Consider the following 24,908-nt stretch of genomic DNA (forward strand, 5'->3'; position numbering starts at 1 on the left):
AATGTCAGATTAGCAGCAACAGCAGTCAGTCACCATGCTTGCAGTGCCAGAGACCAGAATAATGATTCAGAGTTTGAGAGTAAAAACCAAACTAAAATGAAAAAATAGCAAACAAATATATATAAAATATTAAAATATGCCCCCAGCATTTTTCCATCAAGTGCTTTGAGAGAAATACACTGCAGCTCTGGTAGAATCTCTATTGCTGCACTGGAATCACTGACATAGCTATAGTATAAATGTTTGTGACTTTTATTACTGTATTGAATAGCATTATTGAAATGCATGGTCACAACAGGCTGTGTTGACATTTAAACAGATTGAAAAGTATTTGAACATATGAGGTGGTGCAGACATGCATTCTGTACTCTGTAGCATGTAATGCACTCAATTTAAGGTGAAAAATAATACTTATGGTACAATATGCTCAACACATATTGTACACACCTCAACACATATTGAACATGCCTCAATACATATTATAAAATTGCAAAGCCATCTTTGTATAGGGATCAAATATACTCTGTGTGTGGCAAGTTTTCTTTTAAAATAGTCATGAATCTGTTAATTTTGAAATATTTGATAATGCTACAAAGCATCAATTCATTTTAAAATAATATCTTAGCTCTGTTGGTCTTTTTGAAACATGTATACAATCATGACCGCTCACATGAGATATCAGTAACCTTATTAAAACTATTTTATTCTACATGGGGAGGGGTACCCTCATGGGGGCTACCATTTTAGAATCGCATGACCAGCTGATTTCTACTTGCTTAATCTCAGTAACCGTCTTGTTCTTGGACACTTTCATTAAATTAATCATGGCTGATTATGAATAGTGAATTTCTACAATGGCATCTGTAACTGAAAACTATTGATTTTAATGATGCTGCATCCACACTAGTTGTCACTGTAAGTCCAAGATGACACAAACAAAACGTTACTGAGTGCACCTTTAAATATTAAACTCCTTCTTGCCCACACCTAACATATTGCTTCAGAAGATATAAATTTCACCACTGGAGTATTATGGATTACATTTCTGCTGCCTTTATGTGCATTTTGGAGATTTAAATTTTGGTATCCATTCACTTGCATTGTGAGGACCTACAGAGCTAAAAATTCTTCTAAAAATCTTTGTTTGTGTTCAGCAGAATACAGAAAGTCATACATGGCATAGGTGAGTAAGTGATGAGAGAAAATACATTTTTGGGTGAACTATCCCTTTTAAAGGAATGTTCCAGGTTTAATACAATTTGAGCTAAATTTACATAATTTTGTAGCATTATCAACATTATGCCACAAATGCTGTCAACTGAGCTTAACTTGATTTGAAGCCAGAACTATGCTTTCAGAATTCAATGTTGTCTTAAAATTTGAGACTCTGCTCCTTTATCACTTTTATTTTCATCTTTCTTAATGCTTATTCTCTCAACGCTTATCGCCAAATGCCCCTTCAAACATGAACTGAATTTCAATAAACTAAACTGTAACACAAACTTAAGCTTCTTAAAATATTACAAAAATGAAACAGTAGAGGGCGCCAAAATTCCATAATAAACAATAAATAAAATAACAGTATAGCGTTTACAACAAATGTTCCCTTTAAAAAGTGCAAGACATGCAAACATGCACACATTAAACATCCCATGCTTGTTTTATGAAAACCCTCCCAGCAATTCTTTAAAATTGCTTAAGAGAACAATTAGTTCTCTCTCCCAATGCAATAGCATGTTGCATAAGACCAACAAAGGGTTGTGCATTTTTTTCATCTGTTATATTTTACAGTGTTGATTTTATTTCAGTGTGAACTGGGATTAAAAACTGGAGCGGGGCTGGATCTCCCGTTCCACACTCGGCATGCTGGGTGTGTCCCGACAGACCAGCCTATGTCGGAAGTGTCCACTGAGCAGAACGTAGATGAAGGGATTTATGCTGCTGGCAGCATAGCTCAGGCACACAGACAGGTAGTAGCAGGTGTGGTATGCTAACGAGGGCCGATGTACTCTGAGGTTAACAAGCTGCAGCACATGGTAGGGTCCAACACTAACCAGGAAAACTGCTACCAGAACCAGGACCATTTTAGTGAGGCGGACCACACGCTCCCGTGGTAGGCTAGTATTATACCTGAGAGAAAGTATGCAGATAGTCATTTTTAATGTTGCCTAAACACTCAATCCATTACAAACTTTGACAAAGTAAAAATTATTATAATTTCTTAATTTTAACCAAATTTTTTTTAATGTACAATCAAAATTGGGTAAAATACTCAACAAAGTAGTTTAATACAAATTACTAATCTCTACTCTAAAATTGGTATTGGTAAATCAGATTATTGAATTGAATGATTACAACATCAAAAAAGAAATCACATTACAAATTACTTTTAAGTTACTTTCTAAAACATTTTAAAGAACAGATATTTGCTCCCTGTTAATTGACTCTTTAAGGTGCGTACACACTGCCAGCGACATCGCGCACGACAGCGACTCCATACCATTAATTTTCAATGAGAGCACAGCGACTTCTGGCAACACGACCTGTCGCGACCGTTGGCGACTAGATGTGGGCGTGTCCAGCGATGCGACAAAGTTGAGACAAGTTCAACTTTATTCAAATGAAGAGCGACTAACGGAAGCGACAGCCAATAGGAGAGAAGACGGGAGAGCTCACGTGATCCTTCTCTCGCTCTCTCTCTCTCTCAGCTCCTGCAGTAACGGAAAGATGGATGAAAGGCTAATTCTTGCTGTTAGAAATTTTCCAGTGCTCTATGATATGCCTCTTCCCACGTACAAGGTACATTTTTAAGAAAAATACTGCGTGGAAATGTGTATCTGAGATCGTGGGGATTTTATAGACCCAGACAGACCGGCATTTGCATTTTCGCCACAGATAAACAGCCGCTATGGCAAACAGCACGCCTGGTTTCTCATTCATCTTTAATATAAAGCATTTTATGTACTGATTCCATTTATATTTAGTCTTTTCCCTCCAAAATGTTTGTTTTTAGTGTCAAGAAAAGAGATTCGCTGTCAACAGCAATGGAATGACATCCGTGAATGTCATTTATAAACGTTACTAGGCAACCAGTAGTGGGAACACCCACTAGCGACTTCACCGCCATCCACTGGCGACCTGCAGCGACAAAGTCGCTGGCAGTGTGTATGCACCTTTAGGGGGCACATGCCCTTCAGCTGTCACAAAATGGAAACAGATGTACGTAATTTACGTAATTCATGTTTTAAATTAATTCTACATATAGAATATCTTATTTTTGAAATGTGTAACCCAAATAATAAAAGTAATTAAGTACATTTATTGTAACAGTAATCTGATTACAAACATTTGAAATGTAATTTCTACACTACTTTTTGTACTAAAAAGCAATTAGATTATACAGTAATTTTTACTTTGAAATTAGATTACACCTAACACTATATGTAACTCTGCAAAATGGGTAATCAGGGCACAAGCACTGAAAGTGCAGATGCCCTATTGTTCTTCTAAGGATTATTATTAGGGCCCAAGCACTGAAAGTGTTTTAGGCATATACACAAGTGTGTTCACACTTGGCAGGTTTGGTTCGATTAAGGGTGTGCTCACACTTGTAGTTCGGTTCTCTTGGTCCTCTTGGTCCGGACCAAAAAAGAAAATGATACATTTAGTCCTGGTTCGCTTGGTGTTCACACTGGCATTTTTAACACCATACATAACCTTATCACACCAGCAACTGGCATCCATCCCTCAAAACTCAAACAGTCCATGTACGCATACGAGAGACCCGCAACAACTTTACTGTCAGATTACTCAAGTCAAAATTTGTTTTTATACAAATTTTTTGAGACAGAATTACATGACAAAAGACAATCTATAAAACAAACTCTAACCAATAGATGGAATAAACACAAAGAGTGTGTAGATTCATCCACAAACCTGTCCCTAAGGTGTGTTACTCCACAAAACAAACTCCAGCCAACAGGTGGAACCAGCAAAAAAAAATCAAACACTGCTCAGTTTCCTCGAACAGTCAAACAAATGTTCAGTGAGCCAGTCCACTCGGCTGCAACATGAGAGCAACAAATGACCTAATCACTTGAATGTCTTGTAAGAAATACTCCACAAAACAAACTCCACCCAATAGGTGGAGTAAGCATGAAGAGCATGCAGATTCATCCACAAAACTGTCCCGAAGGTGTGTTACTCCACAAAATATATTCCAGCCGCAAGGCGGAACCAGCACAAAAAGAAAAAAAAAGGCGACAGTCAAGTAAATGTTCATTGAGCTGGTCCACTTGGCTGCAACTTGAGTACCACAATATAACTTACTCACTCCATTGACTTATGAAGGGCATCGCTTGCAGTGGACAAGTGAATGTTTTACGGGCATCCTTAGCATCTCTTCTCTATTTGGCCAGGAATATTAGTGCAAAAGTGACTTTCCGTAAAATGTAAAAGTTTCTTGCATTCCTTGAATAGATCACATTTCTCTCTTGTCGAATTCACAAAGTCTGGGAACAAGAAAAGGCTGTGGTTCTTCCAAGAAAGCAGTCCTTTACTCCTAGCCTCGCATTACACAAGAACTTTATCGGATGATCTCAGAAATTTTGCAAGAATTTATAGGGGCCTGCCTCCCTCAGCGAATCGCAGAGCCGGAACCCTGTGAGCTTGCTCGATTTCCAGCTAATGGCCTACTATATCGAGCAGATACAGAAAGAGACCATTCAGGAATTTGATCATATCCTGTCCCTCTTCGCCCTCTGGAATTCTGACAATACAGACGTTATTCCACTGGCTACGGTTCTCCATGTCCTCCAACTTCTCCCAGACAAGCTCCAAATCCACCTTGGTACCTAGCGGATTAGCAGATACTGTAATTCCCTCTCCGATGACTCCAGATAATTGATCCGTTTCTCAACATCACCCACTCTTGTAACCACATCAGTAAATTGCTTCCATGGTGGTGATCAATCGACGTATCACAGCAAGAACCTTCAAGTCAGCAACGACCTTCGTCAGCACTGCCAACATGTTCAACATCTCTCACTGCATTTCCCCAACTAAATTGACTCCCTGGCTCGCGGCCTGCTCAGGGGTGTCAGCTTGAGCACGTAAGTGTATTTTAATGGCTGCAGAGCCTGAGGAATTTGAATTCTTTGACATATTATCCTCCTAGAACAGTTATGGGACAGAGTGTATGAAATCTCACTGGTTTATATCATCAAAAGTGTGAAAACTAGCAAAGTTCACAGAGCACACGTCCAATCCATGCATTGCGTCACTTGACTCTAATTTTAGGTTCCAGTGTTGTGAATTTTGTGGTCAAATGTGTACCTGACATGACAAGTCTACTCATAATTACACATGCAATATGACATCATATGGATAGAATAGGCTACGTATGGACAGAATTTGTAAATTAAAAAATGCTAAAATGTGGTTAAATAGTGAAAAACTAAATAAAATATAAAATATACATTTTCACAAACTATATACACTCACCTAAAGGATTATTAGGAACACCATACTAATACTGTGTTTGACCCCATTTCACCTTCAGAACTGCCTTAATTCTACGTGGCATTGATTCAACAAGGTGCTGAAAGCATTCTTTAGAAATGTTGGCCCATATTGATAGGATAGCATCTTGCAGTTGATGGAGATTTGTGGGATGCACATCCAGGGCACGAAGCTCCCATTCCATCCAAAGATGCTCTATTGGGTTGAGATCTGGTGACTGTGGGGGCCATTTTAGTACAGTGAACTCATTGTCATGTTCAAGAAACCAATTTGAAATGATTTGAGCTTTGTGACATGGTGCATTATCCTGCTGGAAGTAGCCAGCAGAGGATGGGTACATGGTGGCCATAAAGGGATGGACATGGTCAGAAACAATGCTCAGGTAGGCCGTGGCATTTAAACGATGCCCAATTGGCACTAAGAAGCCTAAAGTGTGCCAAGAAAACATCCCCCACACCATTACACCACCACCACCAGCCTGCACAGTGGTAACGAGGCATGATGGATCCATGTTCTCATTCTGTTTATGACAAATTCTGACTCTACCATCTGAATGTCTCAACAGAAATCGAGACTCATCAGACCAGGCAACATTTTTCCAGTCTTCAACTGTCCAATTTTGGTGAGCTCTTGCAAATTGTAGCCTCTTTTTCCTATTTGTGGTGGAGATGAGTGGTACCCGGTGGGGTCTTCTGCTGTTGTAGCCCATCCGCCTCAAGGTTGTGCGTGTTGTGGCTTCACAAATGCTTTGCTGCATACCTCGGTTGTAACGAGTGGTTATTTCAGGCAAAGTTGCTCTTCTATCAGCTTGAATCAGTCGGCCCATTCTCCTCTGACCCCTAGCATCAACAAGGCATTTTTGCCCACAGGACTGCCGCATACTGGATGTTTTTCCCTTTTCACACCATTCTTTGTAAACCCTAGAAATGGTTGTGCATGAAAATCCCAGTAACTGAGCAGATTGTGAAATACTCAGACCGGCCCGTCTGGCACCAACAACCATGCCACGCTCAAAATTGCTTAAATCACTTTTCTTTCCCATTCTGACATTCAGTTTGGAGTTCAGGAGATTGTCTTGACCAGGACCACACCCCTAAATGCAACTGCCATGTGATTGGTTGATTAGATAATTGCATTAATGAGAAATTGAACAGGTGTTCCTAATAATCCTTTAGGTGAGTGTATATAGCAGAAGAACCCGTTTTGTTTTAGGCATATACGTTTTCCCACCCTTTTCAGAATGTTTGCAAATATAAGAGATAAAAGATTATTTATTTTAAGTAGTACTTCCCTTTAAAAAGCTACATTACATAAAATGTACTGTAACTTATACAAATCATCCTGTTCAAAAGTTTGCATCCCCATTGGTTCTTGTGTTGCCTTCTTGAGCATCAATGAATGTTTTCGCCTTTTGTAATAGTTGTGTATGTGTCCATCAATTGTCCTAAGTGTCAAAAGCTGGATGTCTATATCATATAGCCACTGTTGGGAAGAACTCAAATGTGCAGAAGATGCTGGGAAACCAAAGAATGTACAGTATTTTTCTTAAGAAAGTGGGCAGCTTTACAGATCAGGACAAAGCAGGGACTCATGAACAATTATTCCACAAACAGTCATTAATCACAGAGAAAGCAACATGCCATATTAAAGGGTTTGCTGTCGTGCCAGTAGCTCTAAAGCTCTCATACAGTCTCATGAGCGCACACAGGAGAAGGAGGTTCACTTAATAATACATCAGATTTCGGTTTGTTTCTCACAAAACCTTATCGTATTCCTTCAGAACAAGGCATGAGTCACATATGATTATTTGTGAGACTTCTAAATTACACTTTTGTGTCCTTCTGAAGCTTGAAGAAATGGTCACCATAAACTGCCATTGTGTGACATCACTGAGCACATTTCTTTTCTTCACAATTTCTCCCTTTGTGTTACGAAAAAGAAAGAAAATCATATGGAGCTATAACAAGAGGGGTGATTAAACAATGACCGAATTTTCATTTTTTGGTGAAATAATCCTTTGAGAAGCAAGGGAATTCAACCCTTTGAACTGGATATTTTGTTTGAATTAAGTTACTATTTTGTCTTTTGGAATATTCAGTATGTGAGTCTTCAAGGTTGTACTAAATATATTTTTATGATACCTCATTTTTTAAAAACAATAACACACAGACACACCAGGGTTTTTAAGTGTACAAGCAGTGCGTAGAACTGTGCCATGCTTTCCAGGAATAAACATTCATGTCTCTGTTAAAAGGCCCTATTATAGTGGGGATTACCAGTGTTTTTGGATGTAGCATTTGCAGTCAAGTCATGAGATGTAACTTCTCAGCGAGTGCTAATAACGAGTGTTGACTCATTATTTTCCCTGCACTGAATGTGCTTAGATCCTATTGTTATTGACCTTATTGAAGGATTCTTCTTCTTCTTTTTCCAGGGTTTTCGGTACTTTTGGGATGTATACTGGCAAGATTTAAGGTAAATTCACCTGTGAGCCTTTTTGTTCTTGCGGTACATTCTCCAGGTGTAGCAGAGAATCAACATATAGCAGGTGAGGATCAAAGGTAATGGCAGGAAGAAGGAGGTCACAGTCTGGTAGAGTGTGTACCTGTAGAGACACAAGGGCTTGGTAAATGTATACTGTCAGTCATCTGGGTGAGAATAAAAGATCATAAAATTAAAACATTTTAACCCCTCTATATCTTGTTCTCCATGTTTCACTCCATTTTTTATGTTAATTATAGAACAGTAATAGATATTACACACTTTAAAATTGGCTGGGTTAAAAATTACAAATTTAGCAACCAAGCGCTGGGTAAATATTGGTCAGAAAATATGTTGGGTTACACATTTTAACACAGAAGTTTGGGTTGTTTTTTGATGGGGTTCTACTGACAGGGACAATGACCCAGCCACTTACCCAGCTTGGATAAAAACTACCCAACACTGTGAAAACAACCCAAATAAATGACTCAGCAGTCTCAATTCAGCATTTTGGGTTAAAAAATAACTCTTAATAAAAATTTTGAGTGCACATTTTCTGGGCAGGGGTAAACTGAGGTGTAATGTAGTCCTACTGCATTTACTGTTATTAAATTAAACACCTACTGTATCTTCCACAATGGTTAATTGCACTAACTTCTTTTAAAAGTAGACTAAGTGTGCAATTCTAAAAACGCTTTTCAATAGAATATATTGTCACAATAGAGCGACAAGGACATGAGTCAGATAGTGATTTGACGTCAAAGCAGGACTATAGACAATACAAAGAAGAGTTGATAAGAAAATGAATAATGATCAAAACACATGCACAAGTAAGGCAGAACAAATTACCAGAGCACCTCTTTAGGAGAGACCAGGTTAAGGGAGCAGCTCTCCAGCCCATCCCTAAAGCGGATCACTTTGGAGTGGATCCAGGCTGGTAGAACCATGAAGAATGAGGCCGCCCACATAAAGAGGTTAATACGAATCGTTCTGGATCTGGTCCTGAGGCTCAACAGTCGAAATGGATGAACAAGGGCCAGGTATCTGAAGTAAATAAATGAATTAACACAGGTACAAATAATTTAATTCAATCAATCAATCAATCTATCTATCTATCTATCTATCTATCTATCTATCTATCTATCTATCTATCTATCTATCTATCTATCTATCTATCTATCTATCTATCTATCTATCTATCTATCTATCTATCTATCTATCTATCTATCTATCTATCTCTCACATGCACTTCACTTTAAGGCCTTAATTAACTAAGTTTATCTCCTCAAATCCAACATAATCCTCCTTGAATCAGGAGATAAGGAAACACAGACAAGACATGGTCTTCTGCAAACTGCAACATCTTGAAGATGCCCAAACAACATTAAGGTCAAATTGCATGGAAAAATAAGGGCTAGTTAGATACATCATAAAGACTCTCCAAACCTAAAGAAGCATAAAGCAAGCAATAACCCTTTTACATGTAAGCCTGTAATAGTTACTGTATATTCATAGCCTATGTGTGAAGAACATTATTCAAAGGAATAATAATTAAGTTTTTTTATTAGTTTTAAGTTGGTAAGTCTTAAAATACTATTTAAATCCTGTTTAAATCCAGAAAAGAAAGCCATTTGCACCAAGAAAAGTGAAAAAATGCAGATGTCTGATCGATCCATCTAACCACTGATCTACAAAAGCCGCGGTGTAATGATCAATTGTGTTCACCTGTGAAATTGTGTCCACAGGGGGTAACCGCTCACAACACAATGGTTTTTCCATCATGATTGTTGGTGGTCATATTAGATTTTAAGGTTTGTAAATGTAAACTATTTTGTAATATTGTGGTTCAGTAATTCTGTAGCAGACAGCTTGCCAAATGTAAGCTAACTGGAAAAAACATAGAACAAGAAATGTTTAATTTCACGATCTAAATTAGTGGTAAAATACAATTATGTGTAACAAATTATTTAAAAGTAATTAAATGTCGTATTTACAAATATTAAGAGTGGGAAAAGGAAATCAGATAGCAAAAAGAGTGGGACAAAATGCAGATTTGAACCGTGGTCACTAGTACAAATAGGCTACATATTCACAAACCGGCTTTACACCCTGAGTTGAGGCTGAACTCATTTTCCACTATTTTATAATGCTTGTCATGGAGACCAGAATCAGAAAACAGTCCAGCTGCATTCAGATAAAACTGCAGTGAATATATCTCATATATTTTTCAATTAAATATATATATATATTTCTGTGATTGAAAATCAGGGTTATTCCAACAAATATTGATTTCTGAACTCTTCCTAAGTTAAAACATTAGTATTGTGTTGTTAAAAAATTAATATGAACTTGTTTTCTTTGCATTATTCAAGATCTGAATCTTTTTGTTATTTTGACCAGTTGTCATTTTCTGCAAATAAATGCTCTAAATGACAATATTTTAATTTGGAATTTGGGAGAAATGTTGTCAGTACTTTATAGAATAAAACAAAAATGTTTGCAGTGGTCTCTTCATATTTTAACAGAGCTGTATGTTACTAAGACCTGTTTTTATCATAGAAATATTGCACAAATTCTAAACTTTCTTTCACATGATGATGTGAAAATATTGATTCATGCTTTTATTTTTTCTCGCATCGACTATTGTAATGCACTGATAGACTGCTCAATATTGTATAACAGTCATGCCAATAAAGCTTGTTTGAATTTTAATTAGACTTTAACTGGTGTAGAATGCGGCAGCTAGAGTGCTTACAAGATCCAGGAGGAGAGACCACATTACACCAGTTAATTTACACTGGTAACCTGTAAATACATGATTGATTTTTAAGGTTCTATTAATGGTTTTTAAAACATTTAATGCTTTAGCACCGTCATACATTTCTGCTCAGAGTCTGAGGTCTTCCAATGCAGAATTTCTTACATACTCTAATGTAAATATTAAGAGATCTGGTGATGGTGCTTTTAGCCACTATGCGCCAAAAATCTGGAATGCTTACAAATTGAAATTAGACAAGCACAAAGCATTTACATTTTTAAAAAGCATTTGAAGACATCATTTTAAATTAGCTTTTGATTAATATATTTCATGTTTTTTATTGATTATCATTATATTATAATTTGTTTTAGATTTGTTTTAATTTGTTTCATTTCTTTATTTAACTATCTTTGTGCCGTTTCATTTTTATTGCAAGTATTATTATTATTTTTGTACTTTCTCTGAAATGTTGAATTCTATGTTTTTATACTTCCAATTGTGAAGCACTTTGAGCTGCATTTTATGTTAAGGTGCTATACAAGTGTTATTATTGTTATTATTATTATTATTCAATCTTTTAATTAAAATCTAACTTCATTGTATGATTATTTTATTCCAGCATGATATTTTGTTCCCTTGTTTACCCAATAACGATTACAAAAATATGATGACACTGGAATTTCAGAGGAAGATTTTGAAGAATAGAATTCACAAAAATTTGAATTTACAAAAGTTTAGGTATTCGAAACGAACATTCAAAAATATTGTTAGAGAAAGCATGCATGTTTGCAACTGGACTTTTGACTCAATACCTTATAGTTACTGAGAGAGTGTCACGATCCCTTGTTGCCTGTCCCGTGTTTTCTGTTTCACTGATCACGTTCCATGTCATGTATTCCTTGTTGTCCGCCCCGTGTTTCACTTGTCTATTGTCATGCACTACATTTCCCATAGTTCCCTGCCTTCATCACTGCTCATGCACTTCATTGTTCTCACCTGTATGTCGTTTAGTCATTAGTGTGTCTGTGTATTTAAACCCTGTTTGTTTCTCCATTCCCCTGTCGGTCTTTGATGTATGTGGATACCTGTTTTCCGTGTTTCCCGTCGATGTTTACACCGCCTGTTAACTCTTCATATACCTTCCGTGTTTTTGTTTTACTTTCTCCCATTGTGGATGTTTCCTTTGTTCGTGTTTTCGTGTTCCCTTTTATTTAAATAAAGTCTTGCTGCGTTTAGATCCTCGCCCCTCGTCTGCCTTCTTGCTCACCTACACTCATAACAGAAAGACCGACCCAAAAATGGATCTAGCAGCGGTTTTTACCGAACTGGCCCAGGCAGAGTTGACCATTCACTGGTACTCACATCTCTTCTCCACTGTCGCCATCTACACCGGGTTCGGCGACGCTTCCTTGAAATCCATCTACTGGATCGGGTTACCATCATGCCGGCGGAGGGAAGCGCCGGAACCCGGAGAACACACATGGAGGGAGTATGTGAGTCTCGTGGTAGAGAAACTCGCTGCCGAGGAACCACCCCTCTTGATTCCGGCTTTCGAGCCAAAGCCCACGCCTGCCACGGTCAGCGAGCCAGCGCCCACGCCTGCCACGGTCAGCGAGCCAGCGCCCACGCCTGCCACGGTCAGCGAGCCAGCGCCCACGCCTGCCACGGTCAGCGAGCCAGCGCCCACGCCTGCCACGGTCAGCGAGCCAGCGCCCACGCCTGCCACGGTCAGCGAGCCTGAGCCCACGCCTGCCACGGTCAGCGAGCCTGAGCCCACGCCTGCCACGGTCAACGAGCCTGAGCCCACACCAGCCACGGTCAGCGAGCCAGCGTTGCCAGCCTCGTCCGCCCGGAGGAGGAGGAGAAAAGGAAAGGCCTCTGCCCTCCAGCTTCTGCCTACCTCTGCCAAACAGCCAGCGCCAGTAGCCTCGACCGTCCCAGAGACAGCGCCAGCAGCCATGACCGTCCAAGAGCCAGCACCCCTCGAGCCTTCCAGGGCTCCGCCTCTCAAGTCTTTTGAGTCTTCCAGGGCTCCTCCTCCTGAGCCTTCCAGGGCTCTGCCTCCCAAGTCTCCCGAGTCTTCCAGGGCTCCTCCTCCCGAGCCTTCCAGGGCTCCTCCTCCTGAGCCTCCCAGGGCTCCGCCTCTCAAGTCTCTCGAGTCTCCCAGGGCTCCGCCTCTCGAGTCTCCCAGGGCTCCGCCTCTCGAGTCTCCCGAGCCTTCCAGGGCTCCGCCTCTCAAGTCTTCCAGGGCTCCTCCTCCCGAGCCTTCCAGGGCTCCTCCTCCTGAGCCTCCCAGGGCTCCGCCTCTCAAGTCTCTCGAGTCTTCCAGGGCTCCGCCTCTCGAGTCTCCGAGGGCTCCGCCTCTCGAGTCTCCCAGGGCTCCGCCTCTCGAGTCTCCCGAGCCTTCCAGGGCTCGCCTCTCGAGCCTTCCAGGCTCCTCCCGAGTCTTCCAGGGCTCCTGCCAGTCTCAAGGGCTCCTCTCGAGTCTCAACCTCCAGGGCTCCTCCTCCCGAGTCTTCCAGGGCTCTGCCTCTCAAGTCTCTCGAGTCTTCCAGGGCTCCGCCTCTCAAGTCTCTCGAGCCTCCCAGGGCTCCTCCTCTCAAGTCTCTCGAGCCACCCAGGGCTCTGCCTCTTGAGCCACTCAGGGCTCCGCCTCTCGAGTCTCTTGAGCCAGCCGGGCTCCGCCTCTCAAGTCTCTCGAGCCACCCAGGGCTCCGCCTCCTGAGCTTTCCAGGGCTCCGCCTCTCGAGCCTCCCAGAGCTCCGCCTCTCGAGCCTCCCAGGGCTCCGCCTCTCGAGCCTCCCTGGGCTCCTCCTCTCGAGTCTCTCGAGCCACACAGGGCTCCGCCTCTCGTGCCTCCCAGGGCTCCGCCTCTCAAGTCTCTCGAGCCTCCCATGGCTCCTCCTCGTGAGTCTCTCGAGCCACCCAGGGCTCCGCCTCTCGAGCCACCCGGGGCTCCGCCTCTCAAGTTTGTCGAGCCACCCAGGGCTCCGCCTCCTGAGCTTTCCAGGGCTCCGTCCCCCAGTCTCCTACGGCTCCACCTCCCGAGCCTCCCTCTGCTCTGCCTCTCGAGCCTCCCTCTGCTCTGCCTCTCGAGCCTCCCTCTGCTCCGCCTCTCGAGCCTCCCTCTGCTCTGCCTCCTGAGCCTACCTACGGCTCCACCTCCAGAGCCCTCCAGGCCTCCGCCTCTAGAACCTCCTACGGCGCCACAACCTCCCTCGGCTCTGCCTCCAGAGCCTCCCTCGCCTCCGCCTCCGAAGCCTTCCTCAGCTCTGCCTCCTGAGCCTCCCCCGGCTCCGTCAACCATGCATAATCTGCTTATCCAATTACATCCCCTCAAATATTACTTGAAAAGCATTTTCATAAACATGGCCCATTGTTTGTTATGATTAAAAAAAGATTTATCTTTCTTTAACTGTACCTAGTTCTGTAGTTTCTGCAAAGATAAAAAGCTGTAACCACATATTTTGAGTAATAAATCAGGTCTATCAGACTATCGATTCATCATGTGGAGTGTCTTGTACTGTGTTTGTCTCAACTGTGATCATATTAAAGAGGAAAATGGAGTGAGAATATTTTATAATCCACTTTTTTGGACAATCAAAAACTTCAAAGCCATCATTGTTGGCATAGTTACTGCATCTGGTTATGTAGTGCAGCACAGATACCCCACAATTTAGAGTAGAGGTTTTATGATAGGGTTCCTCAGAATTGGAAGGATTTGCTGTCCACTGGTTTGATGCAGGATAGTTCTGTTTTACTGGCCCCATTGAGCCACCATCCCCAAATGGCATAATTGTTTTACTGATTACAAACCTGTCCAGACTCATAGCGGTCATGACTGCAGCGCATGCCACCTGGTTGCAGTTATCGAGAGACGTGATGATTGTGCAGAGAGTACTGCCAAAGACCCAGTGCCCTCCACGTGCCCACTGGTGAATCAAAAATGGCATGACGGTCACATGGACCAGGTCGGCCACAGCCAAGTTACCCACATACACATCTGGCACTGTCTTTTTGGCTGACCTGTATCAAAGACAAGAAATATCTTAATTTGCAATCAGATGTTGATCAAGAAATAATCTGGAGATGTGAAGGGGGAAAATTGACAGGCTGCAAACAACAATACACAGAGTTACTTAACCTCTTGGGACTGACAGCAGTCTGATATTAAATTATTGTTATTTCATTAGAGCATCCTGGACAGTGTGTTCTATATGAGCACTCAAAATCCTCCAAGGACACTTTTGTCAGTCATTTCCAATGATGTGGTTTATAAATCGATCTGTCTCAACCTCAATAGATTGGTGTGGCTGACTGGCATGTGGTTTATTTTAAATGTCAAAGTGGTGAGGCAAAATTAATTGCTACTGTATCAGTTTTAAATTCTCAGTATTAAAGAGTTCTGCATTTCTATGCTCATTGAATGCACACATAGACAGTGGGAAGTAAACTGATATGCAGTAAGTAAATTACTAAATAAAGCTTTATTTTTCAATTGATTCAAATGACATTTTTGGTAATACAACAGATTTCATGCAAAATTGGTGGCTAATAAAAACCTAACCAGTGTTTTTTTTTCCATTAAATAACCATAACCAATATCCATATTAAAATAAATCAACAATGCCATCAATAACGATTGAACCCAAAGTGAAATATATTTAAAATAATTTCATAAACAAAAAAAAAAAATCACATTTAAAAAAGTAGAAAGGCAAGATACTAGTCCTTTCCAATAAAACTATAAACCTACCTTAAAATAGTCACCAAAACAAGAATATTACCAACAAGCCCGGTGGAGCAGAGAAATCCAATAAATGCTGGAAGGATTTTGGTTTCAGTGACGTGAACAATGTTATAATACTCATCAACTGGGTATCCCGGTACTGTCTCATTAGCGCGCGAGCCATTATCTAATTTGAGAGTAAAGTTCCAAACAACAGGTTCAGACTCCACCATGGCTGCAAATGGGTTTACAAAAGAACTTATTTAGCACGTTATTTGCGTGTCGAGATGCGGTAACATCACTGGTCCTTGCATGTCCATTGAAATCGATGAAGGTTTCAGCATCCTCTTCATAGAAGACAATGCGCACTGGTGTATTCACTCATGCCAGTGCGCGCACCCTCTTGCGAACCGTCCATGACGCACTCCAAATCGATATTATTAGCAAGGATATCGCAAGCTCTTATCTCACAGTATTTTAACATTCCATACGTTTAACCGCTAAACACACAGTTCTAAATTAGTACGGATAACTTTGTTTACATTTGCACTAAAGTGGAAACAGAACAGACCCGTGCGTTATGGCCATTTGTATAGACATCACGCAAGATGCTGCATAAAGAAAAAGATAGGGGGACTTTTTTAATTAAGAAAATTCGTTTATTCCAATCAAAGTTAAATCACTCTTTTTTTGAAGAGTAAAAACTTAAAATTTTACCCATATGGCTTTCGTTTGATTAGCTTCGTAAGACTGCACTGAATCTTCATTTAAAGTTCATTGAACGTCAAACTGCGTTGACATGGCTCTACTACAACAAAAGCAGACTCCCTAGGTAAAATGCCTTAATGAAAACTAAACGGTGCTACCATGCAGTGGTCCCGCTGAGTGTTGCCTTGGTTACACTCGTTTCTGTGCCCAAGTGTCATGGTGCGTCAAGCTGTACATGCGCCATAAAGTAGGCTTTAAATACAGTAGAGATCATAAACAGACAACTTCCTCCATTTTAAACATACAATGTCTTCACAATTTGAATGTGGAAGTAAAAATTCCAAATGATATTAAATAAATGCATTGATGAAATCACTTTGAATACAGACGATATGAATGTCTGGTATAGACAGACAATTTATGATTATTTAGTATAAGTTTGATTAAAAATTCATCAGAGCCTTTGGTGCAATTGGCTCTCCTATAGTGGAGTTATTTCTATTTATTGAAACATACATATCTGCAATATAATACTTTGTGGAGACAGCTACTATAAATAAATCCCATCATTTCCCACTGTCAGCAGGGGCGAAAATTTCATCAAAATGTTGGGGGACAATAAACATAACAATTCTCAAGAGCAATTTTTGAAGGGGACACCAAGGTTTTTTTGTTGTTGCCCCGTTTGCATTTGTATTATTTTATTTCTTAAACAATTATTTTAAGAATATATCATTATATTATTTACATATTTTAATGATATTTGGGGGGGGGGACAACCATCAGATTTCCGCCTATGACTGTCAGTATCTCTTAGATGTGCAGGGAAACAGATAGACCACCATTTGCATTAGAGTTAGTGTATTTGAGCTCTATTTTTAGAGTTGCAGCAATTTTTTGAGAGTATTCTCAAAAGAAACACAATGTTCCGGCCAGGGGCGGATCTAGTAACTTGTTTATGGGGTGGCAAGGGGGTGGCATGCAGACTATGAGGGGCGGCAACACCAAAGCAAGCACCCATGCATAGTTCTTATGGATTAAGGTACCAAGCTTCATTGCAACAAGTACTAGGTCATTAATTGGAGTCACTATCAAATTATAAATGATCATGAATTCACAATGTAACTGCATTTCCACAGTAACCACACAGTAACAATTTTAATACTGATTTGCCAACATTTATTTATTTTTTTGCATAATAAAAATTAAGTAATCTCCAGAGCACCATATCAACATATGATAATTGTTCCTTAGTTTCACATATGGACCAAACCTCACCACCTTTGTTAAGTTTACCCATGGATGGAAAATGCATGCATATCCCATGTTATTCTGAAAATAAAGTCCTGAAGGCCAATTACCTGCAGAATAAGCTGAAATAAGCCATTTGAAAGTGAAAGTTAACACAGAGATAGGTCTAAATAAAAATTAACTGTACAGAAAAGTGTACTGTGGGGGGGCAGTGCTACAAAACTCATGAATATTTTGTTATGCACAGTAAAATACTTTTTTAAATTGCCTGTTTTGATCAACAGTCATTTTTAATGACAGATTCAAGCACTCAAATAAATGTTTAACTTAATTTGGTTATTTCATCTCTATGTCTGCCACTATCAGTCTTGGGATTTAGTTAGTCAGTAAATTAATTAATATCAGCACTTTGATTAAAAACATGACTGATTGATCTAGTGGTAACTTTTTGCCTCTAGTTTTTAGAGGTTTTGGATTCTAATTTACCCAAATATAACTTTTTATTTTAATAGAACAAAATTGCATTTGTACATCGGTGAATGTGTTTAAAAATAAAATGCAATAAAAGATGCGAGAAGGAAGACGAGAGTAGCAGAAAGACAGACACATTTATTGACAGTTCTGTATATGAAAAAACAGCAAACTCCGAAATTCCGACAGTGACAACAACAAACACTTCACACCAGCAGCGGGAACCCAGAAACAAAAAAAATATCTATATGTGCCTGAGCGCCCTTGAATGAGATGACACAGCTCACGAACACTTTCTCCCATCTCACAACCCAACCATGAAACACTCAGTTAATACAGGGAGGAAACACACTGCACACCGTTGCACCCCATCAACAATCAGCTCACCTGGTTACCCCACACCTGAGAGCGATTAAGAGAGAGGAAAAGAAAGAGAAAAAACAACACACACACACACTAGATACACATGAACAATACGGCCAAGAAGGCCATCACAAAGGGGGACAAGGAAAAGAGCGCAGGCTTTGGTAAAACTTCTGACGCTAAATTACACTGATAAGAGCCAAACATTTATTATAATATTCAAAATAACACATTCCAGTTCCGTATCACCAGCCAAAACACACACAGATTAAATAAAATCTCCTAGTCAAGAACTGGAGATGTTTCATCTGGATTATACATTTACCTAACGAAAGCTATTTCAAAAAGTGGTGTGGACACATCTCACCTGTCTCAACCATAACTGACAGAGATGTATCTAATAATAATTCATTGAATACTTGGAAACAACTGAGAAATTAATATTTTACCTCTATTTTCCACGTATTTATCCATGTGATCATCATTGTTGAGAAACGAAGCTCATCAACCCGCAAGAGCCCAAACACTGTACACGCAGTAGTAGGTGGTAATTGGTCGATGCTGTGATTGGTTGCTGCTGTAATCAACATTAATATACTTACATTTATATTTGATACATTTGGATACTTATGCTGGGGTGGCAATGCTTTTTCTTAGGGTGGCATTTGCCACCCCATGCCACCCAGGTAGATCTGCCCCTGATACCAGCCCTATTGATCGAAATACTAGGTTAAATTAGCAGCAAATGTCAGTGATAGAGACACTCAAAATCCCACAGACAGATTGCAGTGAGAGACTGCGAGGTAAACACAACGAGATGAGCCTGTTTGAAAATGGAACCAAATAGTGTGTACCTCTATATCTGTGCTCTTAATGAACACTTAGTATCAGTTGCCTGCACAGCACAGGCTGTTTCAAATGAACAAATGGACAACAGAAATACATGTGATTGCCTTAATGGAATTTTTGCACATAAGTTTGCTTTACAATGAACTGTAAGGTATATTAAGCTGGGCCAGGCCACAGAAATCACTGGAATGTTTGCCTTGATGACAGGAAATGAATTAATATTACACAATGTACAATGTTTGGAGAGAAAAGAAAGTTTACAGTGGATCAGTAAAGTTCATGGAATATCACATATATATATATTGTCAAGTAATGAGAAGAAGAGACAGTAAGTGAGTGGTAACTTTTATGGTTTTCTTTCTTTCTTTTATATGCTGTGATGAAATATACTCACAAGCGCATACATGAAGAGAAAGACAGGTAGAGTAGGGTATTTAAATAATACCATGCAGTCAGAGCTGCACTAAAGCACATAGAGTGAAGGATAGTATACAACATCTCAGTGAGCCTTGCAACACAGCTATCAGAGGAGATCAGCTGCAGAGAACAGAGGTGGGGGAAAAAGAGCAATAATAATGGTGTAGCTGAGTTTACAAAGTAAATCTTGTCAACTTTAGGGTGCAATCGATAAAGACCTGAGTATTTCAGAATGTTTCACTCTCATTGCATAATCATGTACTGCTAACAATCATCTTCCACAGGGTGTTCGCGTGAACTTCACACAACACTGCCACTCTGCAACACAAATCTCTCATTAATTCTCATTTAGAACAGATCTTTACACCTACTCTATCGCTATAATTATGTCTGTCTGTAATTCAAGCCTTTCTTTAGTGGAAATTTCATAGTTTGTAACAATGCATGCAAAATAACTCGTGAAAAATCTCTCCCTTGGGATTATATCAGTGGGCAGATTAATCCTAATCAGGTGTGAAACATCTCCTCTGACCACATAATGAAATCTTGCAATTTAACACATTTTCCAGGTAGGATTGGGCCAGACAACTAAATACTGACTTCAAATCTAAAATTTGCCCAGATATGGAATTAAAACCACAAAAGATAAAAGATTTGCTTCTATTACGTCATACTACTGTATAACATAGCAAGAACAATGGCATCAAAGATGCCTTTGTAATGTACTCAGCAGTCAGCCATTATAGCTCATAAAGTACTGGCAATGTTTTTGATATAATCACTTCAACAGCTTCAGTTTTTCAACTTTCATGATCTAATGTAAATATCAAATTAATATTTAATGTGTTATGGTGTTACAATAATGTACTTTGTGAGAAGATCAGTTTCTTACCCATCATTAAATTCTGGTGCCAGAAAACCAGTTCCCATTCTGTCACTCACTCGACATTGTGTCGATTGTAGTGGCACAAGGGGCTTCTTTTGAGTGCCTCGGATACCTCTGAATATAAGAAAAGGCCAATGAAAAATTGGTGAACAGAATTTGCATGTTCCGCCCCCAGACATATGGGTATAAAATGTGGGTATCTGTTCAGTCAGATTCTTTCTTCGGAGACGAGTGGTTGTGTGATCAGCGAGAAGACATTCACTACTGTTCCACTCACCTCTAATAGCATTGCTGTTGGATTCTACGGCACATTACCAGCAGCTTTCTCCCTTCTCTGCACGCCAGCGCAGTCCACGCCCCTGGGTGCTTCGACAGTGTTTCCTAGAAGAGTAAATAGACCTCTAAAAGAGTTTATTTCCTCTAAAAGAGTAAACACATTGGCATTGAACGTCTTCAAGATGCCTTTCCGCCCTCGTGTAGTTCCTGGATGCGGTAGATATCTCTCCGCTTTTGGCGGTCATATATGCTGGCTCACGTGTATGGGCTGCGATGACATACATGGTTCACGTTCTCATTGCGAGAGCGTGACCATGGCAACGTTGCGGTCGCAGCTTTCCTTCCTTAAAGGAAACCCCCCCCCATGTCACGCCTTCTTCACACGTGATTGAGGCCGACCCGGCTGGTAATGGAGGTGATTTGTGGAGTTCACCGGCGCGGTTTCAGCAGGTAAATCCCTGTGGACCACCCGCCCCCCTATATGCTCATTTGCTTCCATCCGGGCTCGATGTGAAATCGGCTCGCCCCATGGCCAGTCTGATGTCTCTTCAGACCCCCCAAGCTGGATGAGAATATCGCCGCTGCATAGGAGAACGTTGCAGCGTCTGATGCTGAGGACTCGACAGCATGGGCCGCCGAGAGCCCATGCTGTCGGCAGCTTTTTTTAGTTTACAGTAATTATGGTTTGTACCACATTTTATATTATTTGTTTTTAATTTATTTTTTTTGTCTATTGGCCTTGCATTTAAAGAGATGGTTCACCCAATAATGAAAATTCACCCTCACCCTCATGTTGTTCCAAGCATGTAATACTTTCTTTCTTCTGTGAAACACAAAAGATGATGTTAGGCAGTATATTAGTTTCAGTCACTATTTATTTGCATTGCATCTTTTTTCCATTTAGTGGAATTAAATGGTGACTGAGACTGTCATTCTGCTCAAAATCTCCTTTTGTGTTTCATGGAAGCAAGTCAGTCATACAAGTTTGGAACAACATAAGCGTGAGTAAAAGATAACCGAATGTTCATTTTATGAGTGAACTATTCCTTTAATATTATCCCCATGTTATCCTGTATGTAACAGATAAGGGTTATTTAGTCAAAAAGCAGGATTGTTGTGCCTGTGCTCAGACAACCCTCCACCCTAAGAACAGTCTCTTCTCAGGGGTCTCAACTATTTTATTTTTGGTACTGAATAATTATAGGCCTTGTGGTTCAATAATTGCCAGTAATTCTTGCTGCTCTACTTCGTAAAACTGAAGCAAAGCTTTGATATTTAGTTGTGCCTTTCTCAAAATAAATGCTCTCTTTGTAAATCACTAATGGAGCCAATTCCAAATACAATAAACTTGAACTTGAAGAACATCCACGTAATAAATCACAATTAGTGTCATTTTCCAATGTAACTAATTAGGAAGACAATTCTTTAGCAACATCATCAGCAGTAGCTGCTCATTATTCTACATTTTTTCCATTTGGCTTTTGTGATAAGACTGAATTAGTGGAAAATGGAGGAGTCAGGAGACAACGAAACAGGTTCAAGGTCTGTTTTTAATTCAGTGCTTCTGGTTCAGACACTCAATTGACCATCGAAAACATAAATATCACACTCAATTGTGATAAAAAGCACTCCTAAATAATGATCAATCTCAGATCATTGCTATCAGTGCCACACTGACGCTCTAGCGTGCCTCCTTCCGCCATCACTATAATGAGAGACAGGTGTTAGAGTAATCACAACCCAGGTGACAAGCCTTAATGCTCTCCCTCTCCCACAGACACATGGCCAACCCCACCCCCCAGTTGGTTTCTTAAGTTTTGCTATTTCAGGTCATTTTGGGCAATCACAGTCAGTGATTGTAGACCTTCTTCAATGCTCAGAGGCTTGATAGTGCTTTTTCATTACGTAGACTGAAGAATCACAGATGCTTTAAATCCACAAATGCAAAACCAGAACTGTTCTGGGGACCCTGACTGTAAGATTAACTGTTAAAAATCTAAACCAAGGCTCATAATGTATTGAAGAACACAAAAGCATAGTATGGCACCAGTGGGAACTAAGAAATCAATATTTTTCCCCTGCTGTTCAATGCTGTTTGAAGTTCTCCCACTTCACTGAAGCTATCGACAGACTGCAGGGGAAAGTGATCTAACTCATTCCCACTCTGAGTGAGAGCTGCTCTGAGGAGATAAAAAGCTTGAGTGGCACATGCTAATATGTCTTTATGTTTGCCAATGTGTTTGCCTTGTTTCCCCTTTTTTATGCTGGCCTGTCTCCACCAAAGCAGTATAACAGTTCATTGAGATTCAAACTGACTCTCTTGTTTGCTCCGTCTGATTAAACCAACCACAGAAACTAACACTTTCATGGATTAGTAAAGCATGGAGGATATCTCGGCAGATAAGTTCAGCATAATATGAGGTGATAGTGACACTGTGCACAGCGATAAATGGGAAGGAAATGGGAGTCATTTGTATACTGTCATGGAAATGTATGTTAAATATTCAGAGCTTGTTACAGAAACATAGAGTTCAAAACAATATCAACAAAGACTGAGAGGGAAAAAACAAGAAGAGCATTCATAGATTGGAAGATAAATAATCCAGGAAGAAAATTATTTGGGTAGATAGACAAACAGAAAGAGAGAGAGAGAAGAGAGAGATCACCTCAGCTGTAAAAAGGAAAATGTCCTCTGTGATATGTCTCATTGCACACACGGAGACCCCCAGCCTCATTCCAGGGAAAATCTAGGCATTGTTGCCCTGACAAGGGTAGAACTTCTGCCCATCGGAAAGGGTTACCGGATCAAAGGGACTCCCACTGGCAAATATGTCCCTCCCCTGCAATGCAAAACACCAAAACAGAAAATTGAAAAACTCTCACATCCACAAAAACACTTGTACAGTAGCACCTGCAAACCTGTACAGTAGCACCTACAAAAGTAACTCTGTGAGTGTGTAACACTGCTCTGCAGTACACTCTGCCCTTGCTGGTGGGGTTGCTTAGAGCAAAGATCGGACTCTCATTCAAAGAGGCCATAGCATTGATTATCTCCTCAATGAAAGAACCGGCAATGGCTGCCACCCCTGAGCAAGTAAAGAGAGGGCAGAAGTCTCTTAAGGAAGGCTGTAATTTCCTTATGGTATAACAGCACCACACTCAGAAGGTGTCAGAAAGGCTGACACTTGCTGAGCAATCCTATTCAACTTTCTACATAAGACAAACACATATACAACATAGCCACCCAAAACAGACAATTATCAGGGTTCTTTTATTTAACTCTTTTATAAAATTTTTTACCAAAGAAGTTCCATGATCTTTCCAGGTGTTTTGCACATTCTTTTCTATGTACATTTAATGCTATTTTTTTTTTTCCACAATCATAAAGCTGTTTTAGCACAATCGTTCTGGCACAATGTGTTATTGGATATTCAAGACCGCTTATACACCAAACCTTGCACTATTTATAATGCTGCTGCACTGGTTTATACTGGAATAGTTCACCCAAAATGTTTAATTCTCTCATCATTTATCCATCCTTATGCCATCTCAAACTCATATAACTTTCTTTGTTCCCAATCAAAAAGCTACACTTTGATGCTGCACTGATTTAGCACTTTGGGAACGTCTTTAGGAATGACCAGCTCTGAATATGTGTGCAACACCTCAATGAAATTGACTAGAATTTATAGCCTCTGCTGGTGACATCATTGGATGCACCTGTAGCAGGGCTATAAATAGATGTGCCACAGGTGCATAATCAGGTCTTTTGTCTTCAGACCACTCTGTGTTTTGTGCTTCTCAAACTGTCAGAACTTTCTTTTCCTCTGTTAGGAGTTAGAATTTGTTAGGCAGTACGCAGAAAACCTTTTCTCCTTTCCAATAATGAGTGTGAAGCAAAGCAAGCAGTGTGTATTCATGCTCTATGGCTGAAAAGGACACACACCAGTTTTGTTTTGTGTGTTTGGGGGAAGAGCATGCTGCTCTTGCGTTAGGGCGGGGCGGGTGTGAGCATTGCAATCTGTTTCAGTCAAAATGCTTCGCACTCGTCTCGCTTACTTCCAAGAGCCAGCGCCCACTCTTTCATCGTGGGGCTCTCGCATGGATCTGGCTGAGGAGAATAAAAGGAAGGGAACGCTATATCAGTCCCTTCCTTTCTTCGATGACTTGATTTCTCGTTCATGGAGGAAACCTTATAC

General features: G+C 40.3%; 1 protein-coding gene across 1 annotated transcript; it reads right to left on the reverse strand.

Moving 5' to 3' along the window:
* Positions 1 to 538: 538 nt before the first annotated feature.
* On the reverse strand, positions 539 to 15,721 carry mchr2a (melanin concentrating hormone receptor 2a). The gene is made up of 5 exons (XM_052147657.1): positions 15,516 to 15,721; positions 14,576 to 14,785; positions 8,851 to 9,045; positions 8,006 to 8,125; positions 539 to 2,130 (listed from the first exon to the last, which is right to left on the reverse strand). Exons 1-5 carry the CDS (start codon positions 15,719 to 15,721, stop codon positions 1,821 to 1,823), a joined length of 1,041 nt encoding a protein of 346 aa, XP_052003617.1. The 3' UTR covers positions 539 to 1,820.
* Positions 15,722 to 24,908: the final 9,187 nt, after the last annotated feature.

The sequence above is a fragment of the Xyrauchen texanus genome, chromosome 17, assembly GCF_025860055.1.
Source record: "Xyrauchen texanus isolate HMW12.3.18 chromosome 17, RBS_HiC_50CHRs, whole genome shotgun sequence".
In the NCBI taxonomy this organism is placed as follows: domain Eukaryota; kingdom Metazoa; phylum Chordata; class Actinopteri; order Cypriniformes; family Catostomidae; genus Xyrauchen; species Xyrauchen texanus.

Bases quoted from the DNA above. Each gene is read 5' to 3' on its own strand.
- mchr2a (XM_052147657.1), bottom strand. From the start codon at position 15,721: ATGGTGGAGTCTGAACCTGTTGTTTGGAACTTTACTCTCAAATTAGAT. The intron at 14,786-15,515 runs GTAGGTTTATAG...TCTTTGATACAG, and splicing joins GTTTTGGTGACTATTTTAAG to GTCAGCCAAAAAGACAGTGC. The intron at 9,046-14,575 runs GTTTGTAATCAG...TATTTACTTCAG, and splicing joins ACCGCTATGAGTCTGGACAG to ATACCTGGCCCTTGTTCATC.